The sequence below is a fragment of the Tachyglossus aculeatus genome, chromosome 3 (assembly GCF_015852505.1).
Source record: "Tachyglossus aculeatus isolate mTacAcu1 chromosome 3, mTacAcu1.pri, whole genome shotgun sequence".
Taxonomy (NCBI): domain Eukaryota; kingdom Metazoa; phylum Chordata; class Mammalia; order Monotremata; family Tachyglossidae; genus Tachyglossus; species Tachyglossus aculeatus.
In genome coordinates this window covers 1,027,564-1,048,038 of record NC_052068.1, presented here as the reverse complement: position 1 = coordinate 1,048,038, position 20,475 = coordinate 1,027,564, and the positions used below count along the sequence as shown (strand labels likewise).

Genomic DNA, 20,475 nt, shown 5'->3' with positions numbered 1-20,475 from the left:
CAAAATAAATAGAATAGGAAGTATGAACAAGTAAAATAAAGAGTGATAAATCTGTGCAATTTCTCATACACAGATAGCTTCATTCATTCATTCATTAAATTCATTCATTCATTAAATCGTATTTATTGAGCGCTTACTGTGTGCCGAGCATTATACTAAGCGCTTGGGAAGTCCAAGTTGGCAACATATAGAGACGGTCCCTACCCAACAGTGGGCTCACAGTCTAGAAGGGGGAGACAGAACAAAACCAAACATATTAACAAAATAAATAGAATAGATATGTACAAAATCCAAGGAAGAGTGGGTGCCCAACGCCCATGGGGACCCCAGGGTGACTGGTCTGTCTCCCCCTTTTAGACTGTGAGCCCACTGTTGGGTAGGGACTGTCTCTATATGTTGCCAACTTGGACTTCCCAAGCGCTGAGTACAGTGCTCTGCACACAGTAAGCGCTCAATAAATACGATTGATGATGATGATGATGATGGTCAACCCATTGTGATGAGCTACGGCCCCTTTGGCCCCCCGCCCGCCCATCCGCTGCCCCCGTTTCCATGGCAACCCATCATCTTGGGGTCCAGCCCTTTGTGGCATCCCATGGGCAGGGAGTGTGAGCAGGAATAGCGGGATTGGAAGATCTGGAAAGGGAAAAGAACCGGCACAGCCGCCAACTGTCCTGGAAACATGTACCAAGTGAGGCTCAACGACCGACCCACGCCGATCTATCTATATCATCTCTCTATCTATCTGTGTATGAGAGATTGCACAGATTTATTACTCTTTATTTTACTTGTACATACTTACTATTCTACATATTTTGTTAATAATGTGCATTTAGCTTTCATTCTATTAGCTCTGACGGTTTTGATGCCTGTCTTCATGTCTTGTTTTGTTGTCTGTCTCCTCCTTCTAGACTGTGAACCCGTTGTCGGGTAGGGACCGTCTCTATATGTCGCCGACCTGTACTTCCCAAGCGCTTAGTATAGTGCTCTGCACACAGTAAGCGCTCAATAACTGCGATTGAATGAATGAATGAATCTATCTGTGTATAAGAGATTGCACAGATTTATCACTCTTTATTTTACTTGTACATACTATTCTATTTATTTTGTTAATGATGTGCATTTAGCTTTCATTCTATTTGCTCTGACGATTTTGACGCCTGTCTACGTGTTTTGTTTTGTTGTCCGTCTCCCACTTCTAGACTGTGAGCCCACTGTTGGGTAGGGACCGTCTCTGTATGTCGCCGACTTGTACTTTCCAAGTGCTTAGTCCAGTGCTCTGCACACAGTAAGCGCTCAATAAATACGATTGAATGAATGAATGAATCTATCTACCTATCTATCTCTGTGTATGAGAGATTGCACAGATTTATCACTCTTTATTTTACTTGTACATACTTACTATTCTATTTATTTTGTTAATAATGTGCATCACCTTGTATACCCCAGTGCTTAGAACAGTGCTTTGCACATAGTAAGCGCTTAACAAATACCATTATTATTATTATTATTATTATTTAGCTTTCATTCTATTTGCTCTGACAATTTTGACACCTGTCTATGTGTTTTTTGTTTTGTTGTCCGTCTCCCCCTTCTAGACTGTGAGCCCACTGTTGGGTAGGGACCGTCTCTATATGTCGCCAACTTGTACTTCCCAAGCGCTTAGTCCAGTGCTCTGCACACAGTAAGCGCTCAATAAAAACGCTTGAATGAATGAATGAATCTATCTGTGTATGAGAGATTGCACAGATTTATTACTCTTTATTTTACTTGTACATACTTACTATTCTACATATTTTGTTAATAATGTGCATTTAGCTTTCATTCTATTAGCTCTGATGGTTTTGACGCCTGTCTACATGTCTTGTTTTGTTGTCTGTCTCCTCCTTCTAGACTGTGAACCCATTGTCGGGTAGGGACCGTCTCTATATGTCGCCAACTTGTACTTCCCAAGCGCTTAGTCCAGTGCTCTGCACACAGTAAACACTCAATAAATGCGATGAATGAATGAATGAATCTATCTATCTGTGTATGAGAGATTGCACAGATTTATCACTCTTTATTTTACTTGTACATACTTACTATTCTATTTATTTTGTTAATAATCTGCATTTGGCTTTCATTCTATTTGCTCTGACGATTTTGACGCCTGTCTACGTGTTTTGTTTTGTTGTCCGTCTCCCACTTCTAGACTGTGAGCCCACTGTTGGGTAGGGACCGTCTCTGTATGTCGCCGACTTGTACTTTCCAAGTGCTTAGTCCAGTGCTCTGCACACAGTAAGCGCTCAATAAATACGATTGAATGAATGAATGAATCTATCTACCTATCTATCTCTGTGTATGAGAGATTGCACAGATTTATCACTCTTTATTTTACTTGTACATACTTACTATTCTATTTATTTGGTTAATAATGTGCATCACCTTGTATCCCCCAGCACTTAGAACAATGCTTTGCACATAGTAAGGGCTTAACAAATACAATCATTATTATTATTATTATTATTATTTAGCTTTCATTCTATTTGCTCTGACGATTTTGACGCCTGTCTATGTGTTTTGTTTTGTTGTCTGTCTCGCCCTTCTAGACTGTGAGCCCATTGTTGGGTAGGGACCATCTCTATACGTCGCTGACTTGTACTTCCCAAGCGCTTAGTACAGTGCTCTGCACACAGTAAGCGCTCAATAAATACGATTGAATGAATGAATGAATCTATCTATCTATCTGTGTATGAGAGATTGCACAGATTTATGACTCTTTATTTTACTTGTACATACTTACTATTCTATTTATTTTGTTAATAATGTGCATTTGGCTTTCATTCTATTTGCTCTGATGATTTTGACGCCTGTCTACGTGTTTTTTGTTTTGTTGTCCGTCTCCCCCTTCTAGACTGTGAGCCCGCTGTTGGGTAGGGACCGTCGCTATATGGTGCCGACTTGTACTTCCCAAGCGCTTAGTCCAGTGCTCTGCACATAGTAAGCGCTCAATAAATACGATTGATTGATTGATTGCACACAGTAAGTGCTCAATAAATATGATTGAATGAATGAATGAATCTGTGTATGAGAGATTGCACAGATTTATCACTCTTTATTTTACTTGTACATACTTACTATTCTATTGATTTTGTTAATAATGTGCATTTAGCTTTCATTCTATTTGCTCTGACGGTTTTGACACCTGTCTACGTGCTTTTTGTTTTGTTGTCTGTCTCCCCCTTCTAGACTATGAGCCCGCTGTTGGTTAGGGACCATCTCTAGATGTTGCCGACTTGTACTTCCCAAGCGCTTAGTCCAGTGCTCTGCACACAGTAAGCGCTCAATAAAAACGCTTGAATGAATGAATGAATCTATCTGTGTATGAGAGATTGCACAGATTTATTACTCTTTATTTTACTTGTACATACTTACTACTCTATATATTTTGTTAATAATGTGCATTTAGCTTTCATTCTATTAGCTCTGACAATTTTGACGCCTGTCTACATGTTTTGTTTTGTTGTCTGTCTCCTCCTTCTAGACTGTGAACCCATTGTCGGGTAGGGACCGTCTCTATATGTCGCCGACTTGTCCTTCCCAAGCGCTTAGTCCAGTGCTCTGCACACAGTAAGCGCTCAATAAATACGATTGAATGAATGAATGAATCTATCTGTGTATGAGAGATTGCACAGATTTATCACTCTTTATTTTACTTGTACATACTTACTATTCTATTGATTTTGTTAATAATGTGCATTTAGCTTTCATTCTATTTGCTCTGACGGTTTTGACGCCTGTCTACGTGTTTTTTGTTTTGCTGTCCGTCTCCCCCTTCTAGACCGTGAGCCCGCTGTTGGGTAGGGACCGTCTCTATGTGTCGCCGACTTGTACTTCCCAAGCGCTTAGTCCAGTGCTCTGCACATAGTAAGCGCTCAATAAATACGATTGATTGATTGATTGCACACAGTAAGTGCTCAATAAATATGATTGAATGAATGAATGAATCTGTGTATGAGAGATTGCACAGATTTATCACTCTTTATTTTACTTGTACATACTTACTATTCTATTGATTTTGTTAATAATGTGCATTTAGCTTTCATTCTATTTGCTCTGACGGTTTTGACACCTGTCTACGTGCTTTTTGTTTTGTTGTCTGTCTCCCCCTTCTAGACTATGAGCCCGCTGTTGGTTAGGGACCATCTCTAGATGTTGCCGACTTGTACTTCCCAAGCGCTTAGTCCAGTGCTCTGCACACAGTAAGCGCTCAATAAAAACGCTTGAATGAATGAATGAATCTATCTGTGTATGAGAGATTGCACAGATTTATTACTCTTTATTTTACTTGTACATACTTACTACTCTATATATTTTGTTAATAATGTGCATTTAGCTTTCATTCTATTAGCTCTGACAATTTTGACGCCTGTCTACATGTTTTGTTTTGTTGTCTGTCTCCTCCTTCTAGACTGTGAACCCATTGTCGGGTAGGGACCGTCTCTATATGTCGCCGACTTGTCCTTCCCAAGCGCTTAGTCCAGTGCTCTGCACACAGTAAGCGCTCAATAAATACGATTGAATGAATGAATGAATCTATCTGTGTATGAGAGATTGCACAGATTTATCACTCTTTATTTTACTTGTACATACTTACTATTCTATTGATTTTGTTAATAATGTGCATTTAGCTTTCATTCTATTTGCTCTGACGGTTTTGACGCCTGTCTACGTGTTTTTTGTTTTGCTGTCCGTCTCCCCCTTCTAGACCGTGAGCCCGCTGTTGGGTAGGGACCGTCTCTATGTGTCGCCGACTTGTACTTCCCAAGCGCTTAGTCCAGTGCTCTGCACATAGTAAGCGCTCAATAAATACGACTGAATGAATGAATGAATCTATCTATCTGTGTATGAGAGATTGCACAGATTTATCACTTTATTTTACTTGTACATACTTACTATTCTATTGATTTTGTTAATAATGTGCATTTAGCTTTCATTCTATTTGCTCTGACGGTTTTGACGCCTGTCTACGTGTTTTTTGTTTTGCTGTCCGTCTCCCCCTTCTAGACTGTGAGCCCGCTGTTGGGTAGGGACCGTCTCTATATGTCGCCGACTTGGACTTCCCAAGCGCTTAGTCCAGTGCTCTGCACACAGTAAGCGCTCAATAAATACAGTTGAATGAATGAATAAATCTATCTATCTCTATCATCTATCTGTCTATCTGTTTATTAGATTGCACAGATTTATTACTCTTTATTTTACTTGTACATACTTACTATTCTATATATTTTGTTAATGGTGTGCATTTAGCTTTCATTCTATTTGCTCTGACGATTTTGATGCCTGTCTACGTGTTTTGTTTTTGTTCTCTGTCTCCCCCTTCTAGACTGAGCCCGCTGTTGGGTAGGGACCGTCTCTATATGTCGCCGACTTGTACTTCCCAAGCGCTTAGTCCAGTGCTCTGCACACAGTAAGCGCTCAATAAATGCAATTGAATGAATGAATGAATCTAACTATCTCTGTCATCTATCTATCTATCTGTGTAAGAAAGATTGCACAGATTTATCACTCTTTATTTTACTTGTACATACTTACTATTCTATTTATTTTGGTGATAATGTGCATTTAGCTTTCATTCTATTTGCTCTGATGATTTTTTCACCTGTCTACGTGTTTTTTGTTTTGTTGTCTGTCTCTCCCTTCTAGACTGTGAGCCTGCTGTTGGGTAGGGACCGTCTCGATATGTCACCGACTTCTCCTACCCAAGTGCTTAGTCCAGCGCTCTGCACACAGTAAGCGCTCAATAAATACGATTGAATTTTACAGATAAAGGAACTGAGGACCAGGGAAGCAAAGCGACTTGCCCAAGGTCGCACAGCAGACAAGTGGCAGAGCCGGGATTAGAACCCAGGTCCTTCTGACTCTCAGGCCCACTAGGCCACAATAATAATAATAATAATAATAATAATAATAATAATCGGAGAAGCAGCGTGGCTCAGTGGAAAGAGCACGGGTTTTGGAGTCAGTGGTCATGGGTTCAAATCCCAGTTCCGCCAATTGCCAGCTGTGTGACTTCGGGCAAGTCACTTCACTTCTCTGGGCCTCAGTTACCTCATCTGTAAAATGGGGATTGACTGTGAGCTCCCCGTGGGCCAACCTCATCACCTTGTAGCCTCCCCAGCGCTTAGAACAGTGCTTTGCACGTAGTAAGCGCTTAGCAAAATGCCATTATTATTATTATTATTATTATTATTAATGATGGTAGTTGTTGGGCTGGCAAAGGATTGTTTTCACACCTGATAAATTGCCCCTTCTTCTGAGACCTAAGCGTTGATTTAATTGCAGAAAAGTTTGGATCTCCAAGGAGCATTGGCAAAATAATCTTCACCTCTGACCCTTTTTGGGGGCAGGAAATGCCTTTTATTTGTACATATTTATTCTATTTATTTTATTTTGTTAATATGTTTTGTTTTGTTGTCTGTCTCCCCCTTCTAGACTGTGAGCCCGCTATTGGGTAGGGACCATCTCTATATGTTGCCAACTTGTACTTCCCAAGCGCTTAGTACAGTGCTCTGCACACAGTAAGCGCTCAATAAATACGATTGATTGAGTGATTGATTCTAGACTGTGAGCCCACTGTTGGGTAGGGACCGTCTCTATATGTTGCCAACTTGGACTTCCCAAGCGCTTAGTACAGTGCTCTGCACACAGTAAGCGCTCAATAAATACGATTGATTGATTGATTCTAGAGCTGCACTGTTGTTTTAAGTAGAAAGGCAGCGCGGCCTCATGGAAAGAGCATGGACGAGAAACAGTGGGCCTCAGTTACTTCATCCGCAAAATGGGGATTCAATGCCTGTGCTCCCTCCTACTCAGACTGTGAGCCCCCCGTGGGACCTGATTACCTCGTGGTCACTTCACTTCTCTGAGCCTCAGTTCCCTCATCTGTAAAATGGGGATTAAGACTGTGAGCCCCCCGTGGGACAATTTGATCACCTTGTATCCCCCCCAGCGCTTAGAACAGTGCTCTGCACATAGTAAGCGCTTAACAAATGCCATCAATATTATTGTTATTATTAAAGTCACCAAATATGCATCCATCTGTAGATCACACGGCCTATAATAATAATTAATTAATTACTAATTCTTATGCTATTAATTCTATTAATTAATTATGCTTCTTATTGAGAAGCAGCGTGGCTCAGTGGAAAGAGCCCGGGCTTTGGAGTCAGAGGTCCTGGGTTCAAATCCCAGCTCCACCACTTGTCAGCTGGGTGACTTTGGGCAAGTCACTTCACTTCTCTGGGCCTCAGTTCCCTCATCTGGAAAATGGGGATGAAGACTGTGAGCCCCCCGTGGGACAACCTGATCACCTTGTAACCTCCCCAGCGCTTAGAACAGGGCTTTGCACATAGTAAGCGCTTAATAAATGCCATTTAAAAGAAAACAACGGTATTTGTTAAGCACTTACTATGTGCCAAGCACCGTTCTAATTTCTGGGCTAGTTACAAGGTGATCAGGTTGTCCCACGGGGGGCTCACAGTCTTCATCCCCATTTTACAGATGAGGTCACTGAGGCCCAGAGAATTGAAGTGGCTTGCCCAAAGTCACCCAGCTGACAGGTGGCGGAGCCGGGATTTGAACCCATGACCTCTGACTCCAAAGCCCGGGCTCTTTCATCATCATCATCATCATAATAATAATGATGGCATTTGTTAAGCGCTTACTATGTGCAAAGCTCTGTTCTAAGCGCTGGGGAGGATACAAGGTGATCAGATTGTCCCACGTGGGGCTCACAGCCTTCATCCCCATTTTATTCATTCATTCATTCAATCGTATTTATTGAGCGCTCACTGTGTGCAGGGCACTGTACTAAGCGCTTGGGAAGTACAAGTCGGCAACACATAGAGACGGTCCCTACCCAACAGCGGGCTCACAGTCTAGAAGGGGGGGACAGACAACAAAATAAAACATATTAACAAAATAAAATAAATAGAATAAATATGTACAAATAAAAGAAATAAATAGAATAATAAATCCGTACAAACATATATACAGGTGCTGTGGGGAGGGGAAGGAGGTAAGGCGGGGGGATGGATTGGGAGAGGAGAGGGCTCAGTCTGGGAGGTAACAGATGAGGTAACTGAGGCCCAGAGTAGTGAAGTGACTTGCCCAAAGTCACACAGCTAAGTGGCAGAGGTGGGATTTGAACCCATGACCCCTGACTCCAAAGCCCGGGCTCTTTCCATTGAGCCACGCTTCCATCTGGGCATATTTACCCAACTTCTCTGGGCCTCAGTTTCCTCATCAGATGAAGACCGCGAGCCCCATGAGGGACAGGGACCGCATCCAACGGATTAACTTGTATAATAAAAAATAATGATGGTATTTGTTAAGCGCTTACTATGTGCCAAGCACTGTTCTAAGCGCTGGGGAGGTTACAAGGTGATCGGGTTGTCACACGGGGGCTCAGTATTCATCCCCATTTTACAGATGAGGGAACTGAGGCCCAGAGAAGTCACACAGCTGACAATAGGTGGAGTCGGGATTTGAATCCACCCCAGCACTTCCTGCTGGTGTTCAGCACATAGTAAGGCGTTTAACAAATACCATTTAAAAAAAAAGCAACAGAAAAAACTTAAACTCTTTTGTCCTTCTTCCTCTTTCTGCCCGCCCTGGGGTTGTCGCCCCACATTATTCATTCATTCATTAATTCAATCGTATTTATTGAGCGCTTACTGAGTGCAGAGCACTGTACTAAGCGCTTGGCAAGTCCAAGTTGGCAACATCTAGAGACGGTCCCCTACCCAACAGCGGGCTCACAGTCGAGAAGGAGGAGACAGACAACAAAACAAAACATATTAACAAAATAAAATAAATAGAGTTGGGTAGGGACCGGCTCTATGTGTCGCTTCCCAAGTGTTTAGTACAGTGCTCTGCACACCGTAAGCGTTCAATAAATACGATTGAATGAATGAACGAATGTATAAATAAAATAAATAAATAAGCGCTGGGCTAGATACAAGATCATCAGGCTGGACCCACGCCTGTCCGGCTCCCAGGCTCAGTGGCAAGAGGCCGGACTTTGGAGTCAGAGGTCATGGGTTCGAATCCCGACTCCGCCAATTAGCTGTGTGACTTTGGGTGAGTCACTTCACTTCTCTGGGCCTCAGTGACCTCAGCTGTAAAATGGGAATGACGACTGCGAGCCCCCCATGGGACAACCCCATCACCCTGTAACCTCCCCAGCGCTTAGGACAGTGCTTTGCACATAGTAAGCACTTAATAAATGACATTATTATTATTATTATTATTATTCATCCCCATTTTATTCATTCATTCATTCAATCGTATTTATTGAGCGCTTACTGTGTGCAGAACAATGTACTAAGCGCTTGGGAAGTCCAAGTTGGCAACATATAGAGCCGGTCCCCACCCAAGAGCAGGCTCACAGTCTAGAAGGGGGAGACAGACAACAAAACAAAACATATTAACAAAATAAAAGAGAGTAAATAAGTATAAATAAAATAAATAAATAAGCGCTGGGATAGATACAAGATCACCAGGCTGGACCCACGCCTGTCCGGCTCCCAGGCTCAGTGGCAAGAGGCCGGACTTTGGAGTCAGAGGTCATGGGTTCGAATCCCAACTCCGCCAATTAGCTGTGTGACTTTGGGCGAGCCACTTCACTTCTCTGGGCCTCAGTGACCTCATCTGTAAAATGGGAATGACGACTGTGAGCCCCACATGGGACAACCTGATCATCTTGTAACCTCCCCAGTGCTTAGGACAGTGCTATGCACATAATAAGCACGTAATAAATGCCATCATTATTATTATTATTATTATTCATCCCCATTTTATTCATTCATTCATTCAATCGTGTTTATTGAGCGCTTACTGTGTGCAGAGCACTGGACTAAGCGCTTGGGAAGTCCAAGTTGGCAGCATCTAGAGACGGTCCCCACCCAACAGCGGGCTCACAGTCGAGAAGGGGTGACAGACAACAAAACAAAACATATTAACAAAATAAAATAGAGTTGGGTAGGGACCGGCTCTATGTGTCGCTTCCCAAGCGCTTAGTACAGTGCTCTGCACACCGTAAGCGCTCAATAAATACGATTGAATGAATGAACGAATGTATAAATAAAATAAATAAATAAGCGCTGGGCTAGATACAAGATCATCAGGCTGGACCCACGCCTGTCCGGCTCCCAGGCTCAGTGGCAAGAGGCCGGACTTTGGAGTCAGAGGTCATGGGTTCGAATCCCGACTCCGCCAATTAGCTGTGTGACTTTGGGTGAGTCACTTCACTTCTCTGGGCCTCAGTGACCTCAGCTGTAAAATGGGAATGACGACTGCGAGCCCCCCATGGGACAACCCCATCACCCTGTAACCTCCCCAGCGCTTAGGACAGTGCTTTGCACATAGTAAGCACTTAATAAATGACATTATTATTATTATTATTATTATTCATCCCCATTTTATTCATTCATTCATTCAATCGTATTTATTGAGCGCTTACTGTGTGCAGAACAATGTACTAAGCGCTTGGGAAGTCCAAGTTGGCAACATATAGAGCCGGTCCCCACCCAAGAGCAGGCTCACAGTCTAGAAGGGGGAGACAGACAACAAAACAAAACATATTAACAAAATAAAGAGAGTAAATAAGTATAAATAAAATAAATAAATAAGCGCTGGGCTAGATACAAGATCATCAGGCTGGACCCACGCCTGTCTGGCTCCCAGGCTCAGTGGCAAGAGGCCGGACTTTGGAGTCAGAGGTCATGGGTTCGAATCCCGACTCCGCCAATTAGCTGTGTGACTTTGGGTGAGCCACTTCACTTCTCTGGGCCTCAGTGACCTCATCTGTAAAATGGGAATGACGACTGTGAGCCCCACATGGGACAACCTGATCATCTTGTAACCTCCCCAGTGCTTAGGACAGTGCTATGCACATAATAAGCACGTAATAAATGCCATCATTATTATTATTATTATTATTCATCCCCATTTTATTCATTCATTCATTCAATCGTGTTTATTGAGCGCTTACTGTGTGCAGAGCACTGGACTAAGCGCTTGGGAAGTCCAAGTTGGCAGCATCTAGCGGCGGTCCCCACCCAACAGCGGGCTCACAGTCGAGAAGGGGGAGACAGACAACAAAACAAAACATATTAACAAAATAAAATAAATAGAGTTGGGTAGGGACCGGCTCTATGTGTCGCTTCCCAAGCGTTTAGTACAGTGCTCTGCACACCGTAAGCGCTCAATAAATACGATTGAACGAATGAACGAATGTATAAATAAAATAAATAAATAAGCGCTGGGCTAGATACAAGATCATCAGGCTGGACCCACGCCTGTCCGGCTCCCAGGCTCAGTGGCAAGAGGCCGGACTTTGGAGTCAGAGGTCATGGGTTCGAATCCCGACTCCGCCAATTAGCTGTGTGACTTTGGGCGAGCCACTTCACTTCTCTGGGCCTCAGTGACCTCAGCTGTAAAATGGGAATGACGACTGCGAGCCCCCCATGGGACAACCCCATCACCCTGTAACCTCCCCAGCGCTTAGGACAGTGCTTTGCACATAGTAAGCACTTAATAAATGACATTATTATTATTATTATTATTATTCATCCCCATTTTATTCATTCATTCATTCAATCGTATTTATTGAGCGCTTACTGTGTGCAGAACAATGTACTAAGCGCTTGGGAAGTCCAAGTTGGCAACATATAGAGCCGGTCCCCACCCAAGAGCAGGCTCACAGTCTAGAAGGGGGAGACAGACAACAAAACAAAACATATTAACAAAATAAAAGAGAGTAAATAAGTATAAATAAAATAAATAAATAAGCGCTGGGATAGATACAAGATCATCAGGCTGGACCCACGCCTGTCCGGCTCCCAGGCTCAGTGGCAAGAGGCCGGACTTTGGAGTCAGAGGTCATGGGTTCGAATCCCAACTCCGCCAATTAGCTGTGTGACTTTGGGCGAGCCACTTCACTTCTCTGGGCCTCAGTGACCTCATCTGTAAAATGGGAATGACGACTGTGAGCCCCACATGGGACAACCTGATCATCTTGTAACCTCCCCAGTGCTTAGGACAGTGCTATGCACATAATAAGCACGTAATAAATGCCATCATTATTATTATTATTATTATTCATCCCTGTTTTATTCATTAATTCATTCAATCGTATTTATTGAGCGCTTACATTGTGCAGAGCACTGTACTAAGCGCTTGGGAAGTCCAAGTTGGCAACATCTAGCGACGGTCCCCACCCAACAGCGGGCTCACAGTCGAGAAGGGGGAGACAGACAACAAAACAAAACATATTAACAAAATAAAATAAATAGAGTTGGGTAGGGACCGGCTCTATGTGTCGCTTCCCAAGCGTTTAGTACAGTGCTCTGCACACCGTAAGCGCTCAATAAATACGATTGAATGAATGAACGAATGTATAAATAAAATAAATAAATAAGCGCTGGGCTAGATACAAGATCATCAGGCTGGACCCACGCCTGTCCGGCTCCCAGGCTCAGTGGCAAGAGGCCGGACTTTGGAGTCAGAGGTCATGGGTTCGAATCCCAACTCCGCCAATTAGCTGTGTGACTTTGGGTGAGTCACTTCACTTCTCTGCGCCTCAGTGACCTCAGCTGTAAAATGGGAATGACGACTGCGAGCCCCCCATGGGACAACCCCATCACCCTGTAACCTCCCCAGCGCTTAGGACAGTGCTATGCACATAGTAAGCACGTAATAAATGCCATCATTATTATTATTATTATTATTCATCCCCATTTTATTCATTCATTCATTCAATCGTATTTATTGAGCGCTTACTGTGTGCAGAGCACTGGACTAAGCGCTTGGGAAGTACAAGTTGGCAACTTATAGAGACGGTCCCTTCCCAACAGAGGGAACTGAGGCCCAGAGAGGTGAAGCGTCGAGGTCACATAGCAGACGAGTGGTGGAGCGGAATTAGAACCCAGGTCCTCTGAATATTATTATTGGGTGCTTCCTTTGTGCCGAGCCCTGGGCTAAGCGCTTGGGCGAGCACGCTAGTTGTTTGCCCGCTCTCATTGAGCTGGCAGTCGGTGCTCAACATATAGTAACCGCTCAATGGATACCATGATCGTGTGTCTCAGTGAAAAGAGCCCGGGCTTTGGAGTCAGAGGTCACGGGTTCGAATCCCGACTCCACCACATGACGGCTGGGTGACCTTGGGCAAGTCACTTAACCTCTCTGAGCCTCAGTTACCTCATCTGTAAAATGGGGATTGACTGTGAGCCCCACGTGGGGCAACTTGATCACCTTGTATTCCCCCCCCCAGCGCTTAGAACAGTGCTCTGCACATAGTAAGCGCTTAACAAATGCCATCATTATTATTATTAATCCTGCCTCTGCCACTTGTCGGCCGTGTGACCTTGGGCAAGTCGCTTCACTTCTCTGGGCCTTAGTCACCATACCTCACCCGAGAAGCAGCGTGGCTTAGTGGAAAGAGCCCGGGCTTTGGAGGCAGAGGTCACGGGTTCGAATCCTGGCTCCGCCACGTGTCTGCTGTGTGACCTTGGACAAGTCACTTCACTTCTCTGAGCCTCAGTTCTCTCATCTGGAAAATGGGGATTGAGACTGTGAGCCCCCCGTGGGACAACCTGATCACCTTGTATCCCCCCAATGCTTAGAACAGTGCTTGGCACATAGTAAGCGCTTAACAAATCCCATTATTATTATTATTATTGTTATTATTAAATGGGGATGAAGACTGTGAGCCTCACGTGGGACAACCTCATTACCTTACATCCCCCCGCCAGTGCTTAGAAAAGTGCTTGGCACATAGTAAGCGCTTAACAAATCCCATTATTATTATTATTATTATTATTATTATTAATTGGGGATGAAGAGTGTGAGCCTCACATGGGATAACCTCATTACCTTGTATCCCCCCACCAGCGCTTAGAACAGTGCTTGGCACATAGTAAGTGCTTAACAAATATTATTATTATTATTATTATTATTATTATTATTAAACGGGCATGAAGACTGTGAGTCTCACGTGATACAACCTAATTACCTTGTATCCCCCCGCCAGTGCTTAGAACAGTGCTTGGCACATGGTAAGCACTTTACAAATCCCATTATTATTATTATTATTATTATTATTATTATTATTATATGGGGATGAAGACTGTGAGCCTCACGTGGGACAACCTCACTACCTTGTATCCCCCCGCCAGCGCTTAGCACAGTGCTTGGCACATAGTAAGCGCTTAACAAATCCCATTATTATTATTATTATTATTATTATTATTATTATTAAATGGGGATTGAAGACTGTGAGCCTCACGCGGGACAACCTCATTACCTTGTATCCCCCCGCCAGCGCTTAGAACAGTGCTTGGCACATAGTAAGCGCTTAACAAATCCCATTATTATTATTATTATTATTATTAATAAATGGGGATGAAGACTGTGAGCCTCACGCGGGACAACCTCATTACCTTGTATCCCCCCGCCAGCGCTTAGAACAGTGCTTGGCACATAGTAAGCGCTTAACAAATCCCATTATTATTATTATTATTAAATGAGGATGAAGAAGACTGTGAGCCTCACGTGGGACAGCCTCATTACCTTGTAACCCCCCACCAGCGCTTAGAACAGTGCTTGGCACATAGTAAGCGCTTAACAAATCCCATTATTATTATTATTATTATTATTATTAATAATAAATGGGGATGAAGACTGTGAGCCTCACATGGGACAACCTCATTACCTTGTATCCCCCTGCCATCGCTTAGAACAGTGCTTGGCACATAGTAAGCGCTTAACAAATCCCATTATTATTATTATTATTAAATGGGGATTGAAGACTGTGAGCCTCACGTGGGACAACCTCAATCAATCAATCAATCAAACGTATTTATTGAGCGCTTACTGTGGGCAGAGCACTGGACTAAGCGCTTGGGGAGTCCAAGTTGGCAACGTCTAGAGCCGGTCCCTACCCAACAGTGGGCTCACAGTCTAGAAGGGGGAGACAGAGAACAAAACCAAACATACTAATAAAATAAAATAAATAGAATAGACATGTACAAGTAAAATAGATAGATAAATAGAGTGATAAATATGTACAAACATATATACATATATACAGGTGCTGTGGGGAAGGGAAGGAGGTAAGATGGGGATCCCATTATTATTATCTTTTAGACTGTGAGCCCAGTGTTGGGTCGGGACTGTCCCTATATGTTGCCAATTTGTACTTCCCAAGCGCTTAGTACAGTGCTCTGCACATAGTAAGCGCTCAATAAATGTGATTGATTGATTGATTGATTGATTATCATTATTATTATTATTATTCTTTTAGACTGTGAGCCCACTGTTGGGTAGGGACTGTCCCTATATGTTGCCAACTTGGACTTCCCAAGCGTTTAGTACGGTGCTCTGCACACAGTAAGCGCTCAATAAATACGATTGATTGATTGATTGATTATTATTATCATCATCTTTATGGGGGAGAGGGGGAAGCCAAGGAGAAGAGGGCAGTGTCCAGAAGTGCCTCAACTTCCCTTCGTGTTTTCCAGCCGGAGGCCAATCCCGATTTCCCGTTCTCGGCCCACGACAACAAGCACAGCCTCCAGAACTGGGGCGAGTACTTCGACTCCGTGAGTATCGCATCCGTGGCGGCCTGGTTTTCCCAAACATCCCAGGGCTGGGAGTCCCGGGACTTGGGTTCTAATCCCAGTTCCTCCCCTCGCCCGCCAGGAGACCTGGGGCAAGTTGTTTCCCTCCTCTGGGCCTCAGTTTCCTCCGTGAAATCAATCAATCAATCAATCGTATTTATTGAGCGCTTACTGTGTGCAGAGCACTGGACTGAGCGGTTGGGAAGCACAAGTTCCCAACATATACAGTCTAAAAGAGTGAAATGGGATTCGATAACCGTTCTCCCTCCCATTTAGACTGGGAGCCCCATGTGGGACTCACGCAAGCGTGGCTCAGTGGAAAGAGCCCAGGCTTTGGAGTCCGAGGTCCTGGGTTCAAATCCCAGCTCCACCACTTGTCAGCTGGGTGACTTTGGGCAAGTCACTTCACTTCTCTGGGCCTCAGTTCCCTCCTCTGTAAAATGGGGATTAAAACTGTGAGCCCCCCGTGGGGCATCCTGATCACCTTGTGACCTCCCCGGCGCTTAGAACAGTGCTCTGCACATAGTAAGCGCTTAACAAACGCCATCATTATTATTATGTGGGACTCACACAATGTTTGATCCGCTTACATTATATCCACCCCTGCACACAGAAGCAGCGGGGCTCAGTGGAAAGAGCCCGGGCTTTGGAGTCCGAGGTCATGGGTTCAAATCCCAGCTCCGCCACTTCATCAATCGTGTTTATTGAGCGCTTACTATGTGCAGAGCACTGTACTAAGCACTTGTACTAAGCCACTTGTCAGCTGGGTGACTCTGAGCAAGTGACTTCACTTCTCTGGGCCTCAGTTCCCTCATCTGTAAAATGGGGATGAAGACTGTGAGCCCCCCGTGGGACATCCTGATCACCTTGTGACCTCCCCAGCGCTTAGAACAGTGCTCTGCACATAGTAAGCGCTTAACAAATGCCATCATTATTATTATGTGGGACTCACACAATGTTTGATCCACTTACATTATATCTACCCCAGCACACAGAAGCAGCGTGGCTCAGTGGAAAGAGCCTGGGCTTTGGAGTCAGAGGTCATGGGTTCAAATCCTGGCTCCACCAATTGTCAGCTGGGTGACTTTGGGCAAGTCACTTCACTTCTCTGGGCCTCAGTTCCCTCATCTGTAAAATGGGGATTAAGACTGAGCCCCCCGTGGGACATCCTGATCACCTTGTGACCTCCCCAGAGCTTAGAACAGTGCTCTGCACATAGTAAGCGCTTAACAAATGCCATCATTACTATTATGTGGAACTCACACAATGTTTGATCCGCTTACATTATATCCACCCCAGCACACAGAAGCAGCGGGGCTCAACGGAAAGAGCCCGGGCTTTGGAGTCAGAGGTCGTGGGTTCAAATCCCAGCTCCGCCAATTGTCAGCTGGGTGACTTTGGGCAAGTCACTTCACTTCTCTGGGCCTCAGTTCCCTCATCTGTAAAATGGGGATGAAGACTGTGAGCCCCCCGTGGGACAACCTGATTGCCTCGTAACCTCCCCAGCGCTTAGAACAGTGCTCTGCACGTAGTAAGCGCTTAATAAATGCCATCATTATTATTATTATTATGTGGGACTATCACAATGTTTGATCCGCTTACATTATATCTACCCCAGCACACAGTAATAATAATAATAATAATGACGGCACTTATTAAGCGCTTACTATGTGCCAAGCACTGTTCTAAGCGCTGGGGTAGATACAAGGTAATCAAGTTGCCCCACGTGGGGCCCACAGACTTAATCCCCATTTTATTCATTCATTCAACAGGTGAGGTAACTGAGGCCCAGAGAAGTGAAGTGACTTGCTCAGAGTCACCCAGCTGACAAGTGGCGGAGCCGGGATTTGAATTCATGACCTCTGACTCCAAAGCCCGGGCTCTGGTCAGGGAGATGGTCAGGTAGAGTCAAGTGCTTAGTACAGTGCTCTGCACACAGTAAGCGCTCAATAAATACGATTGATTGATTGATTGATTGATTGATGGTGTGCAGAGCACCGTGCTAAGTGCTTGGGAGAGTTGCCAACTCGTACTTCCCAAGCGCTTAGTACGGCGGTCTGCGCACAGTAAGCGCTTAATAAACGCCATTGGTATTATTATTGTGTCCCCTCAGAGTGTTTTTTCAATCATTCATTCAGTTGCATTTATTGAGAGCTTACTTAGACTGTGAGCCCACTGTTGAGTGGGGACTGTCTCTATATGTTGCCAACTTGTACTTCCCAAGTGCTTAGTACAGTGCTCTGCATACAGTAAGCGCTCAATAAATACGATTGATTGATTGATTGATTGTGTGCAGAGCACCGTGCTAAGCACTTGGGAGAGTTGCCAACTTGCACTTCCCAAGCGCTTAGTACGGCGCTCTGCGCACAGTAATCGCTTAATAAATGCCATTAGTATTATGATTGTGAGCCCACTGTTGGGTAGGGACTCTATCTATATGGTGCCAATTTGTACTTCCCAAGCGCTTAGTACAGTGCTCTGCACACAGTAAGTGCTCAATAAATACGATTGATTGATTGATTGATTGATTGTGTGCAGAGCACCGTGCTAAGCGCTTGGGAGAGTTGCCAACTCGTACTTCCCAAGTGCTTAGTACGGTGCTCTGCGCACAGTAAGCGCTTAATAAATGCCATTAGTATTATGATTGTGAGCCCACGGTTGGGTAGGGACTGTATATGGTGCCAATTTGTACTTCCTAAGCGCTTAGTACAGTGCTCTGCACATAGTAAGCGCTCAATAAATACGATTGATGATGATTGTGTCCCCTCAGAGTGTTTTTTCAATCATTCATTCAGTTGCATTTATTGAGCGCTTACTTGTGTGCAGAGCACCGTGCTAAGCGCTTGGGAGAGTTGCCAACTCCTTGTACTTTCCAAGCGCTTAGTACGGTGCTCTGTGCACAGTAAGCACTTAATAAACGCCATTAGTACTATTATTGTGTCCCTTCAGAGTGTTCTTTCAATCATTCATCCAGTTTCATTTATTGAGTGCTTACTTAGACTGTGAGCCCACTGTGGGCAGGGACTGTCTCTAGATGTTGCCAACTTGTACTTCCCAAGCGCTTAGTCCAGTGCTCTGCACACAGTAAGCGCTCAATAAATACGATTGATTGATTGATTGATTGATGGTGTGCAGAGCACCGTGCTAAGCGCTTGGGAGAGTTGCCAACTCGTACTTCCCAAACGCTTAGTACGGTGCTCTGCACACAGTAAGCGCTCAATAAATACGATTGATCATGATGATTGTGTCCCCTCAGAGTGGTTTCTCAATCATTCATTCAGTTGCATTTATTGAGCGCTTACTTGTGTGCAGAGCACCGTGCTAAGCGCTTGGGAGAGTTGCCAACTTCTTGTACTTCCCAAGCGCTTAGTACGGCGCTCTGCATCATCATCATCATCATCAATCGTATTTATTGAGCGCTTACTGTGTGCAGAGCACTCTACTAAGCGCTTGGGAAGTCCAAGTTGGCAACATCTAGAGACAGTCATCATCATCATCAATCGTATTGAGTGCTTACTATGTGCAGAGCACTGTACTAAGCGCTTGGGAAGTCCAAGTTGGCAACATCTACAGTCATCATCATCATCAATCGTATTTATTGAGCGCTTACTATGTGCAGAGCACTGTCCTAAGCGCTTGGGAAGTAAAAATTGGCAACATATTGGCAGTCCCTACCCATCAGTGGGCTCACAGTCTAAAAGGGGGAGACAGAGAACAAAACCAAACATCGTAACAAAATAAAATAAATAGAATAGATATGGACAGGTAAAATAAATAGAGTAACAAATATGTACAAACGTATATACATATATATACTGCACACAGTAAGCACCCAATGCATATGACTGAATGAATAGAAAACAACAATAAGCCAATTCCCTGCCCACCGCACGCTTAGAGTCTAGTCTGTTCTTTCCCCCAGGGCCTGGGACGGCGGAAAGTGGCCGCCGGACGAAGGCAGCACAATTCCAGCAGTTCCCGATTCTGGAAAGACGACCCGGAGTGCGGCCGATTCCTGGGATCCACCAGCTACAAGGAGGCCTTCGTGGCCCAGGGGTCTGTCCCTGACTGGGGCCATCGCCGCTTCCCGCGGCATCACGGCTACCGGTGGGCCGCCCTTCCGCCTCGCCCCGCGTCCGGCTGCGGCCCAATTCCCGGCTACGGCCCGACGCCGGACCGTGGCCCGCCGGGAATCGCGGGCGGCCAAACTGGGCCACCCGGTAGCCGTAGGTGGCCCCTCTGCGGCTCCTCTCCGGGATGAGGCCCACCTTGACCGGAGCTGCCCAGGCCGCGGTCCGTGTCGGGAGGCCGGAGCAGGGCCTGGGACCGTGTTCACGATTATCCCGATTCAGCTGCTCTATTAAAAATCAATCGATCAATCAGTCGTATTTATTGAGCGCTAGAGCACTGGACTAAGCACTTGGGATGTCCAAGTAATCAATCGATCAATCAATCGTGTTTATTGAGCGCTAGAGCACTGGACTAAGCACTTGGGACGTCCAAGTAATCAATCGATCAATCAATCGTGTTTATTGAGCGCTAGAGCACTGGACTTAGCGCTTGGGACGTCCAAGTAATCAATCGATCAATCAATCGTGCTTATTGAGCGCTAGGGCACTGGACTAAGCGCTTGGGACGTCCAAGTTGGCAACATATAAAGACGGTCCCGACCCGACAGCGGGCTCCCAGTCTAAAAGGGGGAGACAATCTCCAGGCCCTGCCTCCCGACACTCTTGATAATAATAATAATAATAATATAATGAGGGCATTTATTAATAATAATAATAATGATCATCATCATCATCATCAATCG

At 44.6% G+C, this 20,475-nt stretch overlaps 1 protein-coding gene across 1 annotated transcript; it reads left to right on the top strand.

Annotated features, from left to right (window-relative positions):
• The first annotated feature begins 568 nt into the window (after positions 1-568).
• TEX36 (testis expressed 36) lies at positions 569-20,033 on the top strand. Its single transcript, XM_038744411.1, has 3 exons — positions 569-691; positions 15,564-15,644; positions 19,585-20,033. The coding sequence occupies exons 1-3, from the start codon at positions 683-685 to the stop codon at positions 19,921-19,923; spliced, it is 429 nt and encodes a 142-aa protein (XP_038600339.1). The 5' UTR covers positions 569-682; the 3' UTR covers positions 19,924-20,033.
• Positions 20,034-20,475: the final 442 nt, after the last annotated feature.